This window comes from Struthio camelus, chromosome 12, assembly GCF_040807025.1.
Source record: "Struthio camelus isolate bStrCam1 chromosome 12, bStrCam1.hap1, whole genome shotgun sequence".
NCBI lineage: Eukaryota > Metazoa > Chordata > Aves > Struthioniformes > Struthionidae > Struthio > Struthio camelus.
In genome coordinates, this window is record NC_090953.1 from 25,309,344 (window position 1) to 25,326,913 (window position 17,570).

The 17,570-nt window shown below is 54.5% G+C and overlaps 3 protein-coding genes and 2 non-coding genes across 11 annotated transcripts in view; 4 read left to right on the forward strand and 1 right to left on the reverse strand.

Moving 5' to 3' along the window:
* Window positions 1-3,321, forward strand: part of CPEB1 (cytoplasmic polyadenylation element binding protein 1) — a 48,642-nt gene extending 45,321 nt beyond the window's left edge. For all 7 annotated transcript variants that reach the window (XM_068958644.1, XM_068958645.1, XM_068958642.1 and 4 more), the window contains 3 exons: window positions 405-499; window positions 787-867; window positions 1,933-3,321. In XM_068958644.1, coding sequence (XP_068814745.1) covers window positions 405-499; window positions 787-867; window positions 1,933-2,043 — 287 coding nt within the window. In that variant the 3' untranslated portion in view covers window positions 2,044-3,321. The remainder of the gene's footprint in view (window positions 1-404; window positions 500-786; window positions 868-1,932) is intronic.
* Window positions 3,322-4,421: 1,100 nt separating this feature from the next.
* Window positions 4,422-10,127, forward strand: RPS17 (ribosomal protein S17). Its single transcript, XM_068958763.1, has 5 exons — window positions 4,422-4,542; window positions 4,996-5,147; window positions 6,291-6,396; window positions 9,028-9,093; window positions 10,003-10,127. Exons 1-5 carry the CDS (start codon window positions 4,540-4,542, stop codon window positions 10,081-10,083), a joined length of 408 nt encoding a protein of 135 aa, XP_068814864.1. The 5' UTR covers window positions 4,422-4,539; the 3' UTR covers window positions 10,084-10,127.
* LOC138068952 (small nucleolar RNA SNORA71) lies at window positions 5,897-6,029 on the forward strand. The gene has a single exon (XR_011143845.1). It is a non-coding gene; the product is annotated as a small nucleolar RNA SNORA71 (small nucleolar RNA).
* LOC138068947 (small nucleolar RNA SNORA71) lies at window positions 7,024-7,156 on the forward strand. The gene has a single exon (XR_011143839.1). It is a non-coding gene; the product is annotated as a small nucleolar RNA SNORA71 (small nucleolar RNA).
* A 1,126-nt stretch (window positions 10,128-11,253) lies between the features above and the next one.
* TERB2 (telomere repeat binding bouquet formation protein 2) lies at window positions 11,254-16,905 on the reverse strand. Its single transcript, XM_068958848.1, has 7 exons — window positions 16,842-16,905; window positions 15,740-15,941; window positions 13,772-13,917; window positions 13,351-13,412; window positions 12,755-12,846; window positions 12,337-12,428; window positions 11,254-11,753 (listed from the first exon to the last, which is right to left on the reverse strand). The coding sequence occupies exons 1-7, from the start codon at window positions 16,903-16,905 to the stop codon at window positions 11,608-11,610; spliced, it is 804 nt and encodes a 267-aa protein (XP_068814949.1). The 3' UTR covers window positions 11,254-11,607.
* Between the last annotated feature and the right edge of the window lie 665 nt (window positions 16,906-17,570).

Genomic DNA, 17,570 nt, shown 5'->3' on the forward strand with positions numbered 1-17,570 from the left:
TGCCCTCAGCAGTGCCCTGCCCCTCTGCCTGGCCATGGCTGGGACTCCTGAAAGCTCTGTCTCCCATAAGTGCACACCCTAACCAGCCTGACAGAGGTGTCCTGGCTGTCCAACAGTACCCTGCTGGCCTGTCCTGCCTCTGGAGCTAGTGCAGGCAGTAGAAAGAAGTCTTTCCACACTCTCTGCTGCCTCCTGTGCTTTTGTTCCTGCATAGGGGAGGAGGCAGGCAAAGCCCACAGACCTTGGATACAGTCTCCCAGCAAATGCTTGCTGGCTGCTTCCATGCTGGTGGCTAAACTGTGCAGGGGGGAAGTGGGTGGTGCTCATGGCAGCTTGCTCTTAGCCTCCCCCAGTTCCTGGCTTAGCGTGCCAGGTCAGTGTAACTATTGTCTGGCTTGTTCCAGGGTCTGGCCGTGTTACCTTTAACAACCAGCGCAGTTATCTGAAGGCAGTGACGGCTGCGTTTGTGGAAATCAAAACTACCAAGTTTACTAAAAAGGTGAGTGGAGCTGCTGGGAGAGGCTTTGCAGAGGCTGCCCAGGGAGCTGAAGTCCCACGTGTGGATGGGTGGTACTGCTGTGGGTGCCATGACCAGTGTAGTCTGTCCCAATATCCCCCCTGAAAGCAGAGGGTGGTGATGAACTGCTGCTCTGCTGGCTGTGATGGGTGCAGGTGACCACCACTAGCCTTCAAGGCCCCCCTGTGTTGTGGGGGGGAGTGAGCTGCTCAGAGCCGTTGGGAGAGTTGCCCCCCAGCAAAGGTCTCTGACTCCCTGGTTCCCTGCAGGTTCAGATCGATCCATATCTAGAGGACTCCATGTGTCAAGTCTGCAGTGCTCAGCCAGGCCCTTTCTTCTGCAGAGACCAGGTAATGCTTTCTGCTTCCAGATGTGCTCAGCTTCTGGCTATCTGTGCTAAGTCGGAGGTGGGAGCCTCAGTTCCTTCAAGGAAGAGCAGGCACTGCTGTTCTCTGCAGCACTTGCTGCTTTGCTGTAGTGTTTGGGGATGCCTGTTTGTCCTTGCAGAGTCATCGATGGCCAAGATGACATGCCAGCAGGCTCTTAAGTGAGAGCCCCAGGTGTGCCCTTGTTCTCTGTGGGTGTGCTGCCCTCCTGGGAAGCTCCTCTCCAGGGCAGCCCTGGTCCTCACCATGATGCAGGAGGCAACTTTCTGCTCCACCTTGAGCAGGGATGTGCTGTGGCTTGGCGGCTGTTGGGGCTGTGCCAGAGCGCAGGAGCCTGCTACTGCACACTGCTGCCCATGGGCTGACCCAGAGGGGAGGTTGCTGCTATGAGTGGTGACACTGAAGCTGGAAGTTGGAGTGCCGTCGCCCTGCGGTTGGTCCTGGGGCTGCCTGCAACGTGGGGGACTCTGGCTGACCTCTGCTTGCTGCAGGCGAAGGAGCTTGGCTAGAGTCCAGTGGCTTTCCATGGAGAGAAGATCATTGAGCTGCAGCATGCTCCCCTCTCACTGGGAGATGGAAATGGGAGTGTGGCAAGCACTGAAGCTGTACTGTGGCTCCTGTGTGCCCTGTGCAGGTGTCTTGGGTTAGATGTGCAGCAGCCCCAGACCCCAGTTAGAAGTGGCCCTGGGAGGCTTCTGGCCAGTGCTGAGTTTCTAGGTTTCAAATCTCCTTTTAGAGAGGGCTGTGCTGCAAAATCAACACCACCTGGTTGCAACACACCCTCCTGCAGCATTGCTGAAATTGCCTCCCCCCTGCTCAAGCAGCATTCGGAGCTCTGCCTTGCTGGCCATAGGTTTGTCACGGGGACTGTGAAACTGGGGAGGAGGGTGCCACTTCCCTGATGTGCTGGTGTCGAGCCTTCTGGGCCTGGGATCACTGAGCTGGAAAAGCAGCTGGTGCTTCCTCCTGCCTTGAGTGGGTCAGTAGTTGCCTGTCCTGACCTGCGGTGTGCCTCTGCTCTCCCCCCAGATCTGCTTCAAGTACTTTTGTCGCTCCTGCTGGCACTGGCAGCACTCCATGGAGGTCCTGCGTCACCACCGCCCGCTGATGCGCAACCAGAAGAACAGAGACTCCAGCTAAAGAGGCCGCCGAGGCTCGGGGGCTGCCGCAGGCGCAGGAGAGAGTCCTTTTGTTAACCTGCCAAGTGGAGAGCGCACGAGCGTGCCTGCTGGTGCCAGACCCAGGCTGGGAACGCGCTTCCTGAGGACTAATGGGGAAATCTTACATTCACGTTTGCACTTGCTGGTCTTTTTGTTTCTGCACTAATGCACAGTGAATTTTGTCGGGTTTTGTTTGGGGTTTTTTGAGGGGGGGAGCACCCCTCAAGCGATTCTGCAGTTCCCAGACTTTGGTTCCTAGTTTGCTGACGAGAAGCAAAAAGGGCCACGTGTTGAGAAGGTGTTTATGCAGATGCCTTCACCTAGGTTTTTTATTTATTAAAGGCGCTTTTTTACATTCCTTGCAATACTGATGGTAATAATGCAGGTCTCATTGGCTCCATTTTTTTGCAGTTGCCATACAGTGCCTTTCCATTCATTTAACCCCCATCTGAACGGCATAAACTGAATGTTCAGCTGGCGTTTTTTACTGTAACAACAAGGAGACTTTGCTCTTCATTTAAACCAAATCATATTTCATATTTTACGCTCGAGGGTTTTTACCAGTTCCTTTTTACACTCTTAAACAGTTTTTAAGTCGTTTGAAAAGAGAGATTTTTCTTTCCTGGCAGCTTTTAACATTATTGCAATTTGTGTCTGGGGGCTGCTGGTGGGAAGTTGTAAATCGAGGGGTTTGCAACAGAAAAGGACAGGATTTTTGGGTTTGAAACTGGACCGGATAAACGATCTCTGAGCTGCTGTATATAGTTTTAAATAGTTTGTTGCACTTTTTTAAGTTGCACTTAAGGGGGGTTGATAGAGGTTTTTAATCACAAAGTCACAGGACTTTACTTTTCTTTTGTAACTAGCTAAAAAAGGGCTGCGTTTCGGTGGACAGATGAAGGTTCATAGGAGCCCTTTCTCTTAGAGGGGACAAGTACTTTTCCTTTTGTTTAAGAAGCGTATGAAGTAACAGTGCAGTCAACTGAAATGCTGCTGGGATTTGAGAACTTTATAGTTTTTTTTTTTTTACTTTCCCCTCTATCGGAAGCTGTGTGCCAAAGAACCAGTGTCATAATTTCTCCCTCTTTCCTGCTGAGCTGATGTTGCATTGTTGCATATCCCAGCTGCTCTTTGTGGGTTTTTGTGAAGCTGTGTGTGAAGTCTCTACCTCATTGTAGTATATGCAGGCAAGACTGCACTCTCCTACAGATGTGTGGAGTAAGCTGTGGTGTAGTTTTTGGCACATAATAAACACGTTGCAGCAAACCTGGTTGTGCTGTCTTACCTGCGGGGGGGATGTGGCAGGGGGAAAGGATGCCTCTTTACTTGGGGGGGGGGGGGGGGGAGGTTGGTGTTATCTCTTGTCCGCTATTAAAAACAGTGGGCTGGATGCTCTGACACCAGGCTTGTGCCTCTCCTGGCTGAGTTTGAGAGGGAGCTGGTGGCTGGTGTAGGTGACTCAGGGGGGTGTGAGCACAGGCAGCTTCTGTGATGGGAGATGCATTTTTAGATCCTAATTACCAAAGGCTCCTTCAGCTCAGACCCTGGGGACCACCCAGCAGAAGCTGCCTGGCTCCAGCTGGAGCTCCTCTATTTACAGCAGCAAGCTAATGAGGCTAATTAGAAAGGGAGGAATGGCCCATGCATGCACAGGGGTGTGGGGCTGCCCTGATATGGGGCACCCTATTTCCCCTGGTAGGTATTTGATGCTTGAGATGGGTTGGCTGGGGGAAGGGGGCAGGGAGCCCCCAGGCTGCAGGCCTCTTGTCTCCCTTCAGCACAGGGGTGTTTAGCCCATGATGTGGGGCCCAGGGATGGGAGTGGATATCCCTGGAGAGGGATTGGAGGGGGGCTGCAGCCTGCTGGCATCGCTGTGGGTGTAGGGGCCAAAAGTCCTTTTGTGCAGCAGAGAAGAGCCCAGGCTCCTGGGTCAGGGGACTGCTCTGCTGCTTTGAGGCCTCTGCAAAAGGGGCAAAGAGCTTATGCAGAGCCGCTGCTGCTGCTGCCTGCCTTGAGCTGAGCTGCGCTTAGCCGGCTGCCAGTGCAGCCCGCAGCCCTGGACGGGGCTCCCGGCTGAGGCCGAGCTGCTCGCGCGCTCTGCTCGCGGCCCGGCTGGAGCCCTTTCAGCCCCGCCCCCGGCGGCGCGTCACGCCTCCCAGAGCCCCACACCACGTCCTCCGAGCCTAGCCCCGCCCCCGGAGCCCCACGCCACGCCCTCCGAGCCTAGCCCCGCCCCCGGAGCCCCACTCCACGCCCTCCGAGCCTAGCCCCGCCCCCGGAGCCCCACTCCACGCCCTCCGAGCCTAGCCCCGCCCCCGGCGGCGCGTCACGCCTCCCGGAGCCCCGCCCCCGGAGCCCCGCGCCGCGGCAGGCGCCCTCCGGGCCGCGGGGCGGCGCTGTGGCGGCGGCGGCGCGGCGCGCCCGGCCCCTCCCGCCTCCCCGCCCGCTCCGCTCTCTTTCCGCGGCAGCTGCCAACATGGTGGGTCCCGGCCGGCTCCCGGCGCTGCCGCCGCCATCCGCCGCCATCCGCGGCCGCCGCCGCTCCGCCCGGGGGGCCGCGCCGCCCTGCCGGCCCCGGGGCAGCGAGCGGGGGCGCGGCGGGGCGGGGAAGCCGCGGGCTGCGGCCGGGCGGGGAGCGGGGGCCGGCGGGGCCTGCGGGCCGGGAAGGGGGGGGGGGAGCCGGGCCGGGGAGCGGGAAACTGGGCCCGGGGTGGGGGCAGCCGGGCCGGGGAGGGAGCGGGGCCGGGCCCGAGGGAGAACCGGGCCGCGGCGGTGCGCGGGGGGCTGTGCCGAGCCTGCAGGGCCGGGGCCGGGCCCTGCCGTGGGGCTGGGGGGGCGCGTTGCAGCAGGCCGCGGGGGGCTCCCCCGCCGGCGGGTTGCTCAAAGGCGGGGCGCTTTGCTGTGGCGTGACCCCTTTTCCCCACCCTTGTAGGGACGCGTGCGAACGAAGACGGTGAAAAAGGCCGCCCGGGTGATCATCGAGAAGTACTACACCCGGCTGGGGAACGACTTCCACACAAACAAGCGGGTGTGCGAGGAAATCGCCATCATCCCCAGCAAGAAACTGCGCAACAAGATTGCGGGGTAAGGCGGCCCCCCGGGCTTACCCGGGACCTCCCCAGGAGGGCGAGATGGGGTCTGTCCTATGGGGTGAAGTCAGGCCCGGCGCGGCGGGCGCGAGAAACTCGCGGTTAGGAGTTAGTGCTGCGTGGACGCGCGGGTGTATGCGTCACGCGAGTCGCCGCATCCTGCTCCCCAGACGCTGGAGCTGCTTCAGGATCTCTGGAGTGCCGCTGTATCGCGGGAGGTCTTGGAGGAGATGCTTCAGCTTAAATTTTACCTGTTCTCTTCCTGTGCCACTGTGCTGCTTCAGTTCTGGAAATGTCTTGCGGTTGGCTTTCAGGCCTTCCGTGCTAGCTTGAGGTGGATTTACAAGATGTTTCCACCGCTTCTCCAGCATCTGTTAGCTGCAGGATATCAGGTGAAATCGATATTTAGCTGTACTTAATAACAGAAGTCTGAGTCCTTATGTTCTCCCTTGCGTTAGGCCAGTGACAACTTCTTCCTTGTCGTTCTGCAGCTGAATTGGAAACGTTTTTTTCTTGAGGGCAACAGCACTTAGGATGGCGTTTGGTCGCTGAGAAAGCTGTAAGGATTGTCTTAGGCTCCGGCGCAAAAGACGCACATAGGATTTGGAAGGGAATCTCTCTTAGGAGAGCCTGGGAAAAAACAGGGCAGTGTCCTGTCCGAGGGTTGGACGTCGCTGCGCAGAGGTTTTTTTATGTCCAGTTTCTTCGCAGGACTGTGAGCAGCACTTAACATTTTGTGCTAGAACCTGCATTCGAAAGTGATTCTGGTCTTGTCTGTGACCTGGTCATTGATAGTGCAGGGAGAAGAATTTCGAAAGCTTTTCCCGTGTTTGGTGGGGTCGTTCCCATCCCTACCGGACCCTGTTGCTTTCGTACACTTTTCTGGCGCTAACGTTACTCTGAGGCGGTGAAATAACGCCTGGGTTGTCAGGAGGATCCTGCTCGTGGAATTGACCTCTCTGGCATGCCGTGGAGGAGGGTTGGAGGTGAGCCCTTCTGGCTGTCTGAATCCGGTACAAAGTCTGTTGCAATCTTGAGAGAGCAAGGGTGGCAAACTGAGACTTTGACGCCGTGGGTTGAAGCTGTTATGTCAGAAAAGCAGGCCCTGGATGGATGGTCTTCTGCTCGTTTCCTGCAGGTATGTCACCCACCTGATGAAGCGTATTCAGAGGGGGCCTGTCAGAGGCATCTCCATCAAACTGCAGGAAGAGGAAAGAGAGAGGAGGGATAACTATGTCCCAGAGGTAAGTTTCTGGCTGCTCTCGAGAGCTCCCTTAGGCGTCTGTGTCCACAAAGAGCGACTGTGGGGTCTGTCCATCCTTGTCTTCAGACATCTTTTCTCCTTATCACTCGAATGATAAATGCACCCTTAAAGAACACCCACATGTAATGGTTTTTTGTTAGCAGCCTCCTTTAAAACAAAACCTCAGCTACAACTGTGAGTGAGGAGGATTTGGGTGGAAGAGGAGGACGGAGGCAGATTTTGGCCTCGTATCTGAGGTACTCCTGGCTTTTCCTCAAAAATTCGGCTGCATGGGTTGGCAAGAGCAGCTGACTTCTTGCGTGTTGACTCCATTGCCAGTTTGCTGGGAGGGGTAGATAATACCTGTCCTCAATTCTTCTGATTTAAAATGAGGAAAAAATAACTTGATGTTATGCAGAACAATATTTCTGAGTGGCCTAAAAACTGGTGTACCGTAGGTGTCACTAAAGAGAGGTGATCGTTGAAAATCTCTTGAGCTGCTCCAGGTTTGTAAAACAGCGCCAGAATGCCAAGCTCTCGTAGAAGGATGCCAGGAAAGCAGAGTGTTGCCCGCTTGGGTGCTGTCTTTGTCGTTTGCAGAAGTGCCTGCTTGAGTCTTTGATCTTGAACCTGCATTCGAAAGTGATTTAGGTCTGGTGTGTGACCTGATCATTGATAGTGCAGGAAGAGGAATTTTGAAAGCGTTTCCCGTGTTTGGTGGGTTCAGTACCGTCCCTCCCAAACCCTGTAGCTTTCAGACACGCTGCTTCTCACCTGTTTTCCAGATCTCCTTAGCTTCTGATAAACCTGTTAGTTTCTGTGCAGCATAAAAATAACTGGTCGGTTCCAAGCCCTACCTCTGCTCTTCAGCTCTTGTAAACCACTGGTGCTAGGGCTTGGCACAGGGTTTGGTCATGTGGAAGATTATTTTAGCAGTGATGAAATCCTGGATCTAGGAAGAATAGATATGATGCTAGGACTGTCACAGGAGCCTTGTCAGCGTAGCAAGCCAGGCTGATGCTGTCCTCCCCGCTTTGAGATCTCCCTCAGGGATGCTCTCGCCACTTTATCATCTTGGATGTGCTAACCCAAGATGGAGTAACCCTGCCCTCCACAGAGACCAGGCGTTGCTCTACGCTAAAGCCAGGCCTTGGTTTGACTCCCTCACTCCTCATATCTAGAAATGACTCGTGAAATATTGGCAGCTCCATGCAGATACTCTTCCATATATCCCTAAAACTTGGGGTGTTGAGGCATAAGAATAGTTGTGCTGACCTGCGAGGCTGTCTCAGAGTAAGCTGCAGGTGTTTCCCAAGTGGGTGTAAGAGGCCTGGAGGAAACCATTGGGGCGGCTGTCCAAGTATTTCACGTAGTGACCTTCTAGCTGCATTTCAAAGGCAGGATGAGGATGAACTTCTGGGGGAAGAAGTTGCTCCTGATGCTTACGGCTCTTATTCCTCCCTTTCCCGAGCAGGAAAGGGAAGAAGCATTTGTGTGGTACTTGCCAGTTCAATGTTAGTTGAACCTGGGTAATTCATTGTTTCTTGTAAAAGTACTGTTTTGTATGTAGCTGCTTGTGAAAGAAGTGCACAGAGATCAAGATTTGAGGTTTTGAGAGAGGAAGGGGAGATTGCACTGCAGTTACAGAGCAGGAGACCTCGGATCCCTAGCCCTTTTTGAAAAGTCCTGGGGTGCGGGACTGCCGAGAGGTGCACCCGGGCAGTTGCTGAGCGTCGCTGTTTGTGGCCCAGCAGCGGTCAGACTACCAGTAATGCATCCTTGCTGTAGGACTGAAGTAGCAGAACTCTTCAGTAAGTGTGAATTTGAGTGGTAATCACAGAGATTTAGTACAGCTGTGGGCCTGCTAGCCAGCAGGACATGGCAACAGAAACAGGATGGCCGGGGTTGTTGGCTGGCTCTGTGACTGAGCTAAAGCAGAGGAGTACTCTGCTGTCGCAACCTGCCTCCACCAGCGCCCAGGACCTGGCCCCAGCTGCTCTCGAGAGTGTTGGTTGTTGCTGTCCTGTGGGTGTGGAGTGGATGGAGGTGCTGACCAGGCTTTCAAAGGCTGTTGGGGACTTGCCTTAAAACAGGCACCGCTCCTCGTGTAGCACCTCTCTGCTGTAAGGTAGTCTCTCGCGGTGTTTCAGCAGGAGAGCTGGAGTGTGTAGGTGTCTGTAGCATTTCCTGGCAGATGGAGCTTGTGATGCAAGGAACAGTGAAAACCTCAGTGCCAGGCGAGGCCCTTCACAGGTAGTGGCCAGCACCCGAATTCCTGAGGAAGAAGCGTTTCTTCTGATGTTTCTGTGGCCTGAGCTATGTTTGCAAGTGTCTTCCTGGCTTATACAGTTGCTGGCTCTGGAGCTCTTCCCCACGGTGGCCAGTGAGCTCTTGTTCATGTGGGAAAAATTGCTGGGCAATTCTGAATGTGGAGGAAGCAGCTGCAGGAAGGAGTCGGTCCCTTACGAGCAGCTCCCTTTCAGTGGAGATGGGATCAGGGCTTGCTGTGAGTGGGGAGCCCCCAGACAGAGCAGACCTGCTTAGCATCAAACCAAGCACGGACATGGTTCTGGGGCCTGATTCTGTTCTGTGCGGCACTTCCAAACTGCGGCCGTCTCTCTTCTGTCCCCAGGTCTCTGCTCTCGACCAGGAGATCATTGAAGTGGACCCTGACACCAAGGAAATGCTGAAGCTTCTGGTGAGTAGCCTGAGCCATCCTCCTGCTAGCAGGGAAAGCTTTTGACTTTTGTAGCTGTGCCGAGACTGACGGTGATGTCCCTGGCAGTGCTGTAGGTGCAATGAGGGGCTTGATAATGTTGGCTGAAGACATGAACGTTCTGGGCAAGTGACTGGGCGGTAGTTGGTCCCAGTGCTCAAGGGCAACAAGGAGGCCAAGCTCTGTTGGCTTCGGGGGGGCAGTGAACCTTCGCTCTGGGACTTGCCGGTGGGTTAATCCCCATGTAAGCTGCTCTTGCTCAAATGGGACCCTGACACTGGAAAGTGGAGTTCTTGTGTCCCTTTTCATCAGAAACCTGAGGGGGTTTCTACACAGTGCTGGGTAAGAGGTCTATCTGTCACACGCTCCCTCTCCTAGGAGTCCTGGCGCCTGCAAAGTGGAAGGGGAAAGGTGGAATTGTTTTGCCCTGGGCTGTGCTAGCAGGGGTGGATGTGCTTCCTGCCCTCCCCTCTTCCCCCACTACCCCTGCTTCCAGCCCCATCAGCTCTTGCTGGCTGGAGCTTGTGCTTTTCCTCTGCACAGCTCTCCTTCCTGTCAGATAGCAGCAGATACCATCTTTATCCCAAACTGAGACAGTTCAGCCAGAAAAGAGCAGTTTCCCCAGCTGCTTGCAAAAGTGGTCTCCAGAATAGGGTGGCCTTCTCACCTTCTCATTAACACTGCCATAAGCCGGTCCCCGGTATCCCCAAGATGTGGGTCCACCTTTCCTCCTACCACAGCGTGTTCGACGCTCCCCTTTCTGCTCCTCTTGGGAGAGGCTGGGGGAATCTGCCTTCCCCCTTGGTGGGGTTGGGCACAGACAGGCGGCCAGGGCAGGAGCAGGGCTGGCAGCGTGCGGTGCTGAGGGACTGATCCTGTGCTGTCTTCCAGGACTTCGGCAGCCTGTCCAACCTGCAGGTCACACAGCCCACGGTGGGGATGAACTTCAAAACACCCCGAGGAGCTCTCTGAGTCTGTCGCTGTATGTCACTTTTCCAATAAACGTGGGAAACCAATTTGGCCTGCTTGTTCTTTCAAAGCCTGTTTCCACATGGATGAACAGGGGTGAGCTGACTTCTCCCGGGGTGCTGTGTCCCAAGGACGACTCTCCAGGGCTTCGAGGTGTGAGGAAAATTAATCATCCACATTTATGGACAGGGTTTAGAGGTCTTTCCTGGCTATTTGAGACTGAGGTGCAAAATTTTTACAGGTTTTCCTGCAGGCGTGTGTGCTGCCCTCATGGTGGTGGTACGCAGCCACAAGAGGGCGAGCATGGTGTCTTCGTGGGGCCTGCTGGAGCTCCTCGCTGTGTGTGCATCCCGGTGTGTGTTCTGATTGTGGTCTTTCCAAACGTTCCTGGCAGCTGCCTGTAGTGTGGGTCTGGGAAAAAACCTCAGGGCTGTTGTTCTGCGGGGGTGGCTATCTAGAGGGCATGCTGTGCTGAAATAAAAAGTTGCCTTTTATAGTTGCATTTTTCATTTAAGAATTAAAGAAGAAAAAGTCTGTCTTTATTTGTCTTTCTAAGAGGGGAGAGAACTGGGCTGCAGAGAGCAGCCAGTATTCGCGGATGGAAGCTCCCCTGTGGAGGTGGGCCCTGGTGCAGCCTGACTGGGTGAGGAGTCTTGATCCGCGTGTTTTGCTTCCTGGTCTTTGTGTGACCGACTTTGGCACTTGCACTCAGGCCTTTGCGTGGCCCATGAGGGCTCTGCTTAGAGGAAGTTTGGGGCCCAGCGCACAAAGGCTCCCGTGCAAACCCAAGGGGCTCACATTTGTTCTGGGAGAGCCTGGGCCAGCCTCTGCCTGCCCTCCCAGCCCTGTGACGGTGCCACCCACACTGCTAGAAGGCGTGCCGGGTCTAACAGGGGTGTGTGTGTACAGCAGACGGGCGAGACTGTGCTGTGGGGCGATTTCTCCCTCCTTCCCTCTTTTTTTTTAAATCATGGTTGACCGCTGTGCAGGACTGCCCGCGTGCTGTGTGAGTCAGTGACACTTCCGTATGTTGTCCCAGGAGACCTGCGTGTCCTAAAAACTGCTGTTCCAACAACTGCGGGATGACCATCTTAAATCCCCGATCCAAATAAAAAGGCGAAGGATTTGCTCTTTTTTGACATATCTGTCTATATTTAAGTTTGCTGTAGAATTTGTTTCAAATACTAAAGAATAAAATATTTATAGCAAACAGAGCCAGATATTTAAATATACACTGAACAAGCTGTAGTCAGGATAAGCCAAGCAGGGATAATTTATAAGTCCTCAAGTACTACAGAGATTTAACTCAGAATTTCTAGTTCAATACCACCAATCTCTTCACTATCTAACCAAAACACAGTAAGTATGCAGACTTAAAATAACCATCCGTCTGCAGAAAAGAGAGAGCAAGTAGGCATCTGAAAGTGTAACTATAGGATGGTTAATAAACAGAAGGGATCTATACATGCCTGATAGCGTTGTGGCAGAGCTTAATCAAGTTTTTGTTGAGAGCAAGCCACCTGTTACTTATAATTTTCTTTTCAATTTATTTTTCACATCAGAGTAAATGTTAATTTCATTTTGAATCCAATATGCTGTGTAACCTGAGGTGCCAGGAATGAAATCGCGTAGCTCTCCAACGTATTTCTTCATGTCACGAGCAGAGACGTAGCCTGCAAAAAGAAAGTGTAAGTCTCATCGTGGGAAGTCTGGGCTACTCTTACTAGACAAAACAAGGACTACAGAAAATGTAAACTGCTGTGGAGAAGGGAGCAATTGCAGTCACACCATCAGAGTTATAGCCATGGCTATTTTTTCTCTTAGAAGTTTCTAAGGGCTGGAAATAGATAACGTCTGGAGAAAATAAGGTTCTAAGATTTACTAGCCAGCAAGTTTTAACTACAGCAACCTCTTCCACCTAGAGCAATTACTGCAGCATCACTTTTTATATTTACATGCACCACAGAAATTAAGGTGACAAGTAGTAAACAATACAGATGTGTCAAAACCAAGCAATATCAGTAAAAAGACAGTTACAGTTGTTAAGTGAAGCCCAGCCGTTAGATAAAGAGCAACGCCAAACAAAATTGTATGAACGTTAACTGTACGCAGCCAGGACTGAAAACAGGCCCGCGCGTGTAAGCACCAGAACTAAGGAATGCCCAGGACATAATATGGGCCCTGCTTCATCAGCATCCCCCATCATATTTAAGCATATTTTCCACCTCTTAAATGTCTACCTGTGTTAAACTTTACCTGTCACCATGTTATTCACTGGGTATTCCTGAAGAGCATGGTATGCAAATTCCCCTTGGGTGGTTGTTCTTGAGTCTGTTTTTTCTTCACTGCTATATAGGGGAGGAAAGGTAGGTGTGTTATTTCCTGTTTTGTATATTTTCTGAAAGCTGACGGTTTGGGCTGAATCAGCAGGCTTAAGGAAAGTTCAGCTTTCCTTTCGTTGTGTGGCCATGCCAAAATCCAGGCTGTGGCCCTCAACGTTGCAGTACGATCACACAGCTTCCAAGGTGATCCCTTTGATGCCACCTGACCTGTGCCAGACCAGAAGTCCTGCAGCAGCTTCTAGTTTTGCAGGGAGCGATGGGTAGGGGAGCGGAGAACGCAGGGCATGCATCTTGCATGTCCAAATCCTACCACTGAGGATAAGGAAAAGTACCTTTCAGACAGATCTAGTGCATCCTCTGCATCCTGCTCGCTGTCTTTTCTCACCACCTCTGGTTCATCAAGTAGGCTTTCACTGGGCTGTGACTATCAACACAGAGTTAAATTAAAATTGTGCACTTGGTCCCTTCAACTTAATACAATTTGCCAAGACAGTAAATCCATGTTTGTGGCACAGCAGGGATATTATCTTTAAGCCATCTAGCCTACTCCCCTGCAATGGGAAAAAAGGCATAAAGCTTTGGAATCATATAGAACGGCTGAACTCAGCTCTCAGCAACTCTATAGGCAGCCTGGTTATTGGAGGTATATCCTTCCCTATACACTGGAAGGATGTATAGGGGAGACAGGATGTCTATGAGGTGTAAGGGAGAAAATCCCTTCTGCGTAACCCATACTTAACCCAGTGTTGTGTCCCTGGGATGTCACGCTGGGGAAGGACACACAGCACAGGACATAGGAACACACAGGACATAGGAACGTTTGATCCCACGTTTGGTTTGAGGGATGAAAAACAAGGGTCCCTGAGGCTGATGCGTCTGTTTTTTTACAGGGCAGGTCAACACCACCTGTATATACCTCTTATCTTACCTGTTCCACAAGGGAATCATCCATCTGCTCCCAAATAAAACTACCAATTTTTCTTCTGATTTCTGCCATGAACAAAAATAAATTAATGTAAAAGCATTAAATAATGACACTGTCTAGCAGTCTCTGTCTAAGCAAGCCCCTACCTGTTACAGGTCATCGCTAATGCACTCAGGACCATTGGTAGAAGCTCACTGAATGGCATTGCTCACTAGCGCACTATAATAGATTAATTTCTTCAAAGGTAAAACCTCCTTCACCCTGCCTTTCCATCTGCCCCCCAGGGAGGAAAAATCACACCTAGCAGAAGGAAATTCCCCACCCTCAGAACAAAAGTAATTGGAGTCTGGTTTGGCACCCCCCAAAGTGTCTGTGCTTACAGGGGGAATACAGCACGGAGTAAGAGTCGGCTGTTTTCCCTAACCTTCTTGCAAGCAAGCGGGAGGCAGAATGAAGTGACCCAGAACTACTGACTGTTTCATGTCTGAGCTGGTACTCGCCCATGCAGAGAGATAACAAGAATGAAAAACTGTAGCTCTGCCGTCTAAGTAATCTAGGCTCTCGTGTATTCTGGAAGAGAAAAAAAGACATCCGGTTTCTAAAGGTAAGCCTGAAAAAAAAACCAAAACCATAATTATCATTGTCTGATTAATCTGGAAGTACAATTGTCTGATTAATCTGGCAGCTTCAGCTAACACAAGTCTAAAAGGATATATTATTATTAAAACCGACCTGCTCTAATATTATTGCCTTAATGCAGGGTTTAAAAAAAAAAAAAAGCATTAGCACCTAAAGAAACAGTTTTTTCTAGCTATGAGACTCATCACAAATACCAGGTTCAGCTCCCAGCTGCCTGGCACTTTCTTAGAACAGCCTGGAGGAAGAACACAGGGGAACAGGTAAATGTTTATTTTTAGGGACTAAATAGCACTGTTCTGCAATCCACTGTTGAGATGAGATCAGCTCGGAGGGGAGGGAGCAGAAATATTTAAGTATTTAAAATTTTGCATAGCCATAGAAAAGTCTTCTACCCCTCAAGTAGTAGACAGTGACCTACAGTCCAGCAGGATGCCCAAGGGATTTTGTGGCTGAAGGAAAGTCCTTTTTCAAGGATTCTTTGGATTCCCCTACCAAAGCTGGCATCAGTGACTGAAGGATTATAAAATCTAAGCCAATTTTAAGCAATAACATGTTAAACAACCTGCGTATTCTAGCTGTTAGGAGACCTGGTGCAGAGTAGCAGGAGGAACTAGCACATTGTCATTCCTGCTCACATAACCATCTTTACATGCTACTTAATATACACAAATACTCACTCGATGGGGGAAGATCTAGTATCGGCTTTTCCTACAGCTGTAGTTCTCATGCAAAAACATCGTTGCGCTCTCTTATTTGTTCATAAAACAAGCAAGGAGCCTGAAAACAGCAATTTAGCTCTTTCCAGTTGATATAAAGTCATTTTCATCTCCTGTCTTTGCCTTTAAAGAGTAAACGCACTATGGCTTCTTTTTGTGCGCGGTTACTTCCTTATTTACACTGTAGCCCTGGGGATGATGCCAGCTCAGCTTTTGGAGCCTGCGTTTCTCAGCAGGTCAACTCCAAGTTAGCAACAAGACCAAAACAGTGCCATTCATTTGCTTCACCGACCGTGCCAGCCGGCTTAGAAGTTAAAGGCGTGTTGAAACGGTGCAGAGGGTTGGTCCCAAGGTTAAGGCGAGGCGGGTTGTTGTTGTTAGCGCTGTTGCTGGTGTGAACGCTGTTTTATCAGCTGGCGGCCCTGTCCCGCTCGGCCTCCCCACGGCAGCTGGGCCGGTATCAGCAGCTTCCTTTCAACCCCCCCACCGGCCGCTGTTGGAGTTGAGTCAGCCTCGCGCCTGGGCGAGCTGCGTTATGTTCAGAGCCATTTTGTGTTTTGTCTGGGACGGTCCTGAGTACAGTTTGTTGCGGGGGGAGCTCTCAGCGGCCTTCGGTGTCCGCGGGCCGAAACGAGCGGTCGAACGAGCGCTCAGAGGGAAACGCTGCTCTAAAAAGGCCGCCCTGCGCGTTAAACACGGGGTTACCACAACCATTGTCGCTATCTAGGCTTGCTTTTTTTTTTTTTTGGTTATCTTTCGTTATCTTTTGTTCTTTATATATGCTCTTTATAACGGAAACCTGCAGGCAGGCCGTGATTATACAAGACCCGCTACACCGAGAGGGCTGCCGGGTGCAGCCCACGCAGCATTGCCGAGACTGTCGTTAAAAACAAAAAGGCCCTTAAGCAGGGGGGAAGAAAAAAAAAAAAAGAGGAAAAAGCAAGAAATCGGACTGCGGACGCGTTGCGAAAACCGGCGAGGAGGGCGATTCGGGGCGCGGTAGGCAAGAAGGCGTCGAGGGGCGGCGGAAGCCTTACCTCCGCGTGTCGGGGTGGGCGGCGTCGCTGCTGAAGAGGTAGTGGGCGTCCCGGCGCGGGGCGAGCGCCCCTCCCTCGGCCTCTGCCGCGGAGGCCGGCGTCAGGCCGACAGCCCGTGCGGGACCCCCCCCGCGCCCCTGCTCCCCGTGGGGGCCGGCCGGGGCTGGTTTCGGGGCCGAGGCCCGAGTCCGCCCGCTGGGGCCTGGCGGGGGGGGGGGGCGGTCGTGGGTCTCCCCCGTCCCGGCTCCTCTTTGGGAGCTGTTCCCGGCACCGGGGAGATGGGTGCTGCCCCCCCCACCCCCCCCCCGCCCCAGACCCCACACTCTGCCCCAGCGCGGGGGGGTGGGGGGGCTCAGCCCTCCCTCCCCCCCCCCCAACCCCAGGGTGACAGGGCTCTGCCCCGGTGCTCTGCCCCCCCCCGAGGGGTGACAGGGCTGTGCCCCCCCCCGAGGTGACAGGGATGTGTCCCCATTGCTCTGCCCCCCCCGAGGGGTGACAGGGCTGTGGCCCCCCCCCCCCGAGGTGACAGGGATGTGTCCCCATTGCTCTGCCCCCCCCGAGGGGTGACAGGGCTGTGCCCCCCCCGAGGTGACAGGGATGTGTCCCCATTGCTCTGCCCCCCCCGAGGGGTGACAGGGCTGTGCCCCCCCCCCGAGGTGACAGGGATGTGTCCCCATTGCTCTGCCCCCCCCGAGGGGTGACAGGGCTGTGCCCCCCCCCCCGAGGTGACAGGGATGTGTCCCCATTGCTCTGCCCCCCCCGAGGGGTGACAGGGCTGTGCCCCCCCCCGAGGTGACAGGGATGTGTCCCCATTGCTCTGCCCCCCCCGAGGGGTGACAGGGCTGTGCCCCCCCCCGAGGTGACAGGGGTGTGTCCCCATTGCTCTGCCCCCCCCGAGGGGTGACAGGGCTGTGCCCCCCCCCGAGGTGACAGGGATGTGTCCCCATTGCTCTGCCCCCCCCCGAGGGGTGACAGGGCTGTGCCCCCCCCCCCCGAGGTGACAGGGATGTGTCCCCATTGCTCTGCCCCCCCCCAAGGGGTGACAGGGCTGTGCCCCCCTCCCCTTTCCCAGCCCCAGGGGTGGGTGCCGGGGCCCCCTCACCCCACAGCTCCCGCAGGCCCGGGCTGACGCTCTGGGAGAACCAGGCTCGGTGGCCCCGAAACATCGCGGTGCAGCCGGGGGCGGTGATGGAGATGGTGGTGGCTGCTGAGGGGCGGCGGGGGCTGCTGAGGGGCAGCGAGAGGCCGCTGAGGGGCGGCGGGGGCTGCTGAGGGGCGAGGGCCGCTGAGGGGCGGCGGGGGCTGCTGAGGGGCGGCGAGGGCTGCTGAGGGGTGAGGGCCGCTGAGGGGCAGCAGTTCCTGAGGGGCGGCGGGGGGGCTGCTGAGAGGTGACAGGAGGTGCTGAGGGGCGGCGGGGGCTGCTGAGAGGTGAGGGCCGCTGAGGGGCAGCGGTCCCTGAGGGGTGGCGGGGGCTGAGGGGTGGGGGGGGCTGCTGAGAGGTGGCGGGAGGTGCTGAGGGGCGGCAGGGGGGGCTGCTGAGGGGCAGCGGGGGCTGAGGGGCAGCTGGGGGGGGCTGTCGCAGGGCTGTGGTCCCTGAGGGGGGGGGGGGCTGCTGAGAGGTGGCGGGAGGTGCTGAGGGGTGGGGGGGGCTGCTGTGGGGCGGTGGTCCCTGAGGGGTGGCAGGGCGGCCCCATGGGGCCCATGGGCAGCGTTGCTATCGTAGCCCTGCCCCTGTGGGAGCTGTTACACCACCTCCCCCCCCCCCAACCCTGGGAATTTGGCCCAGCGCCACCCCCCTGCTTGGCCGAGGGGCTCCCCGGGCCTCTGATCA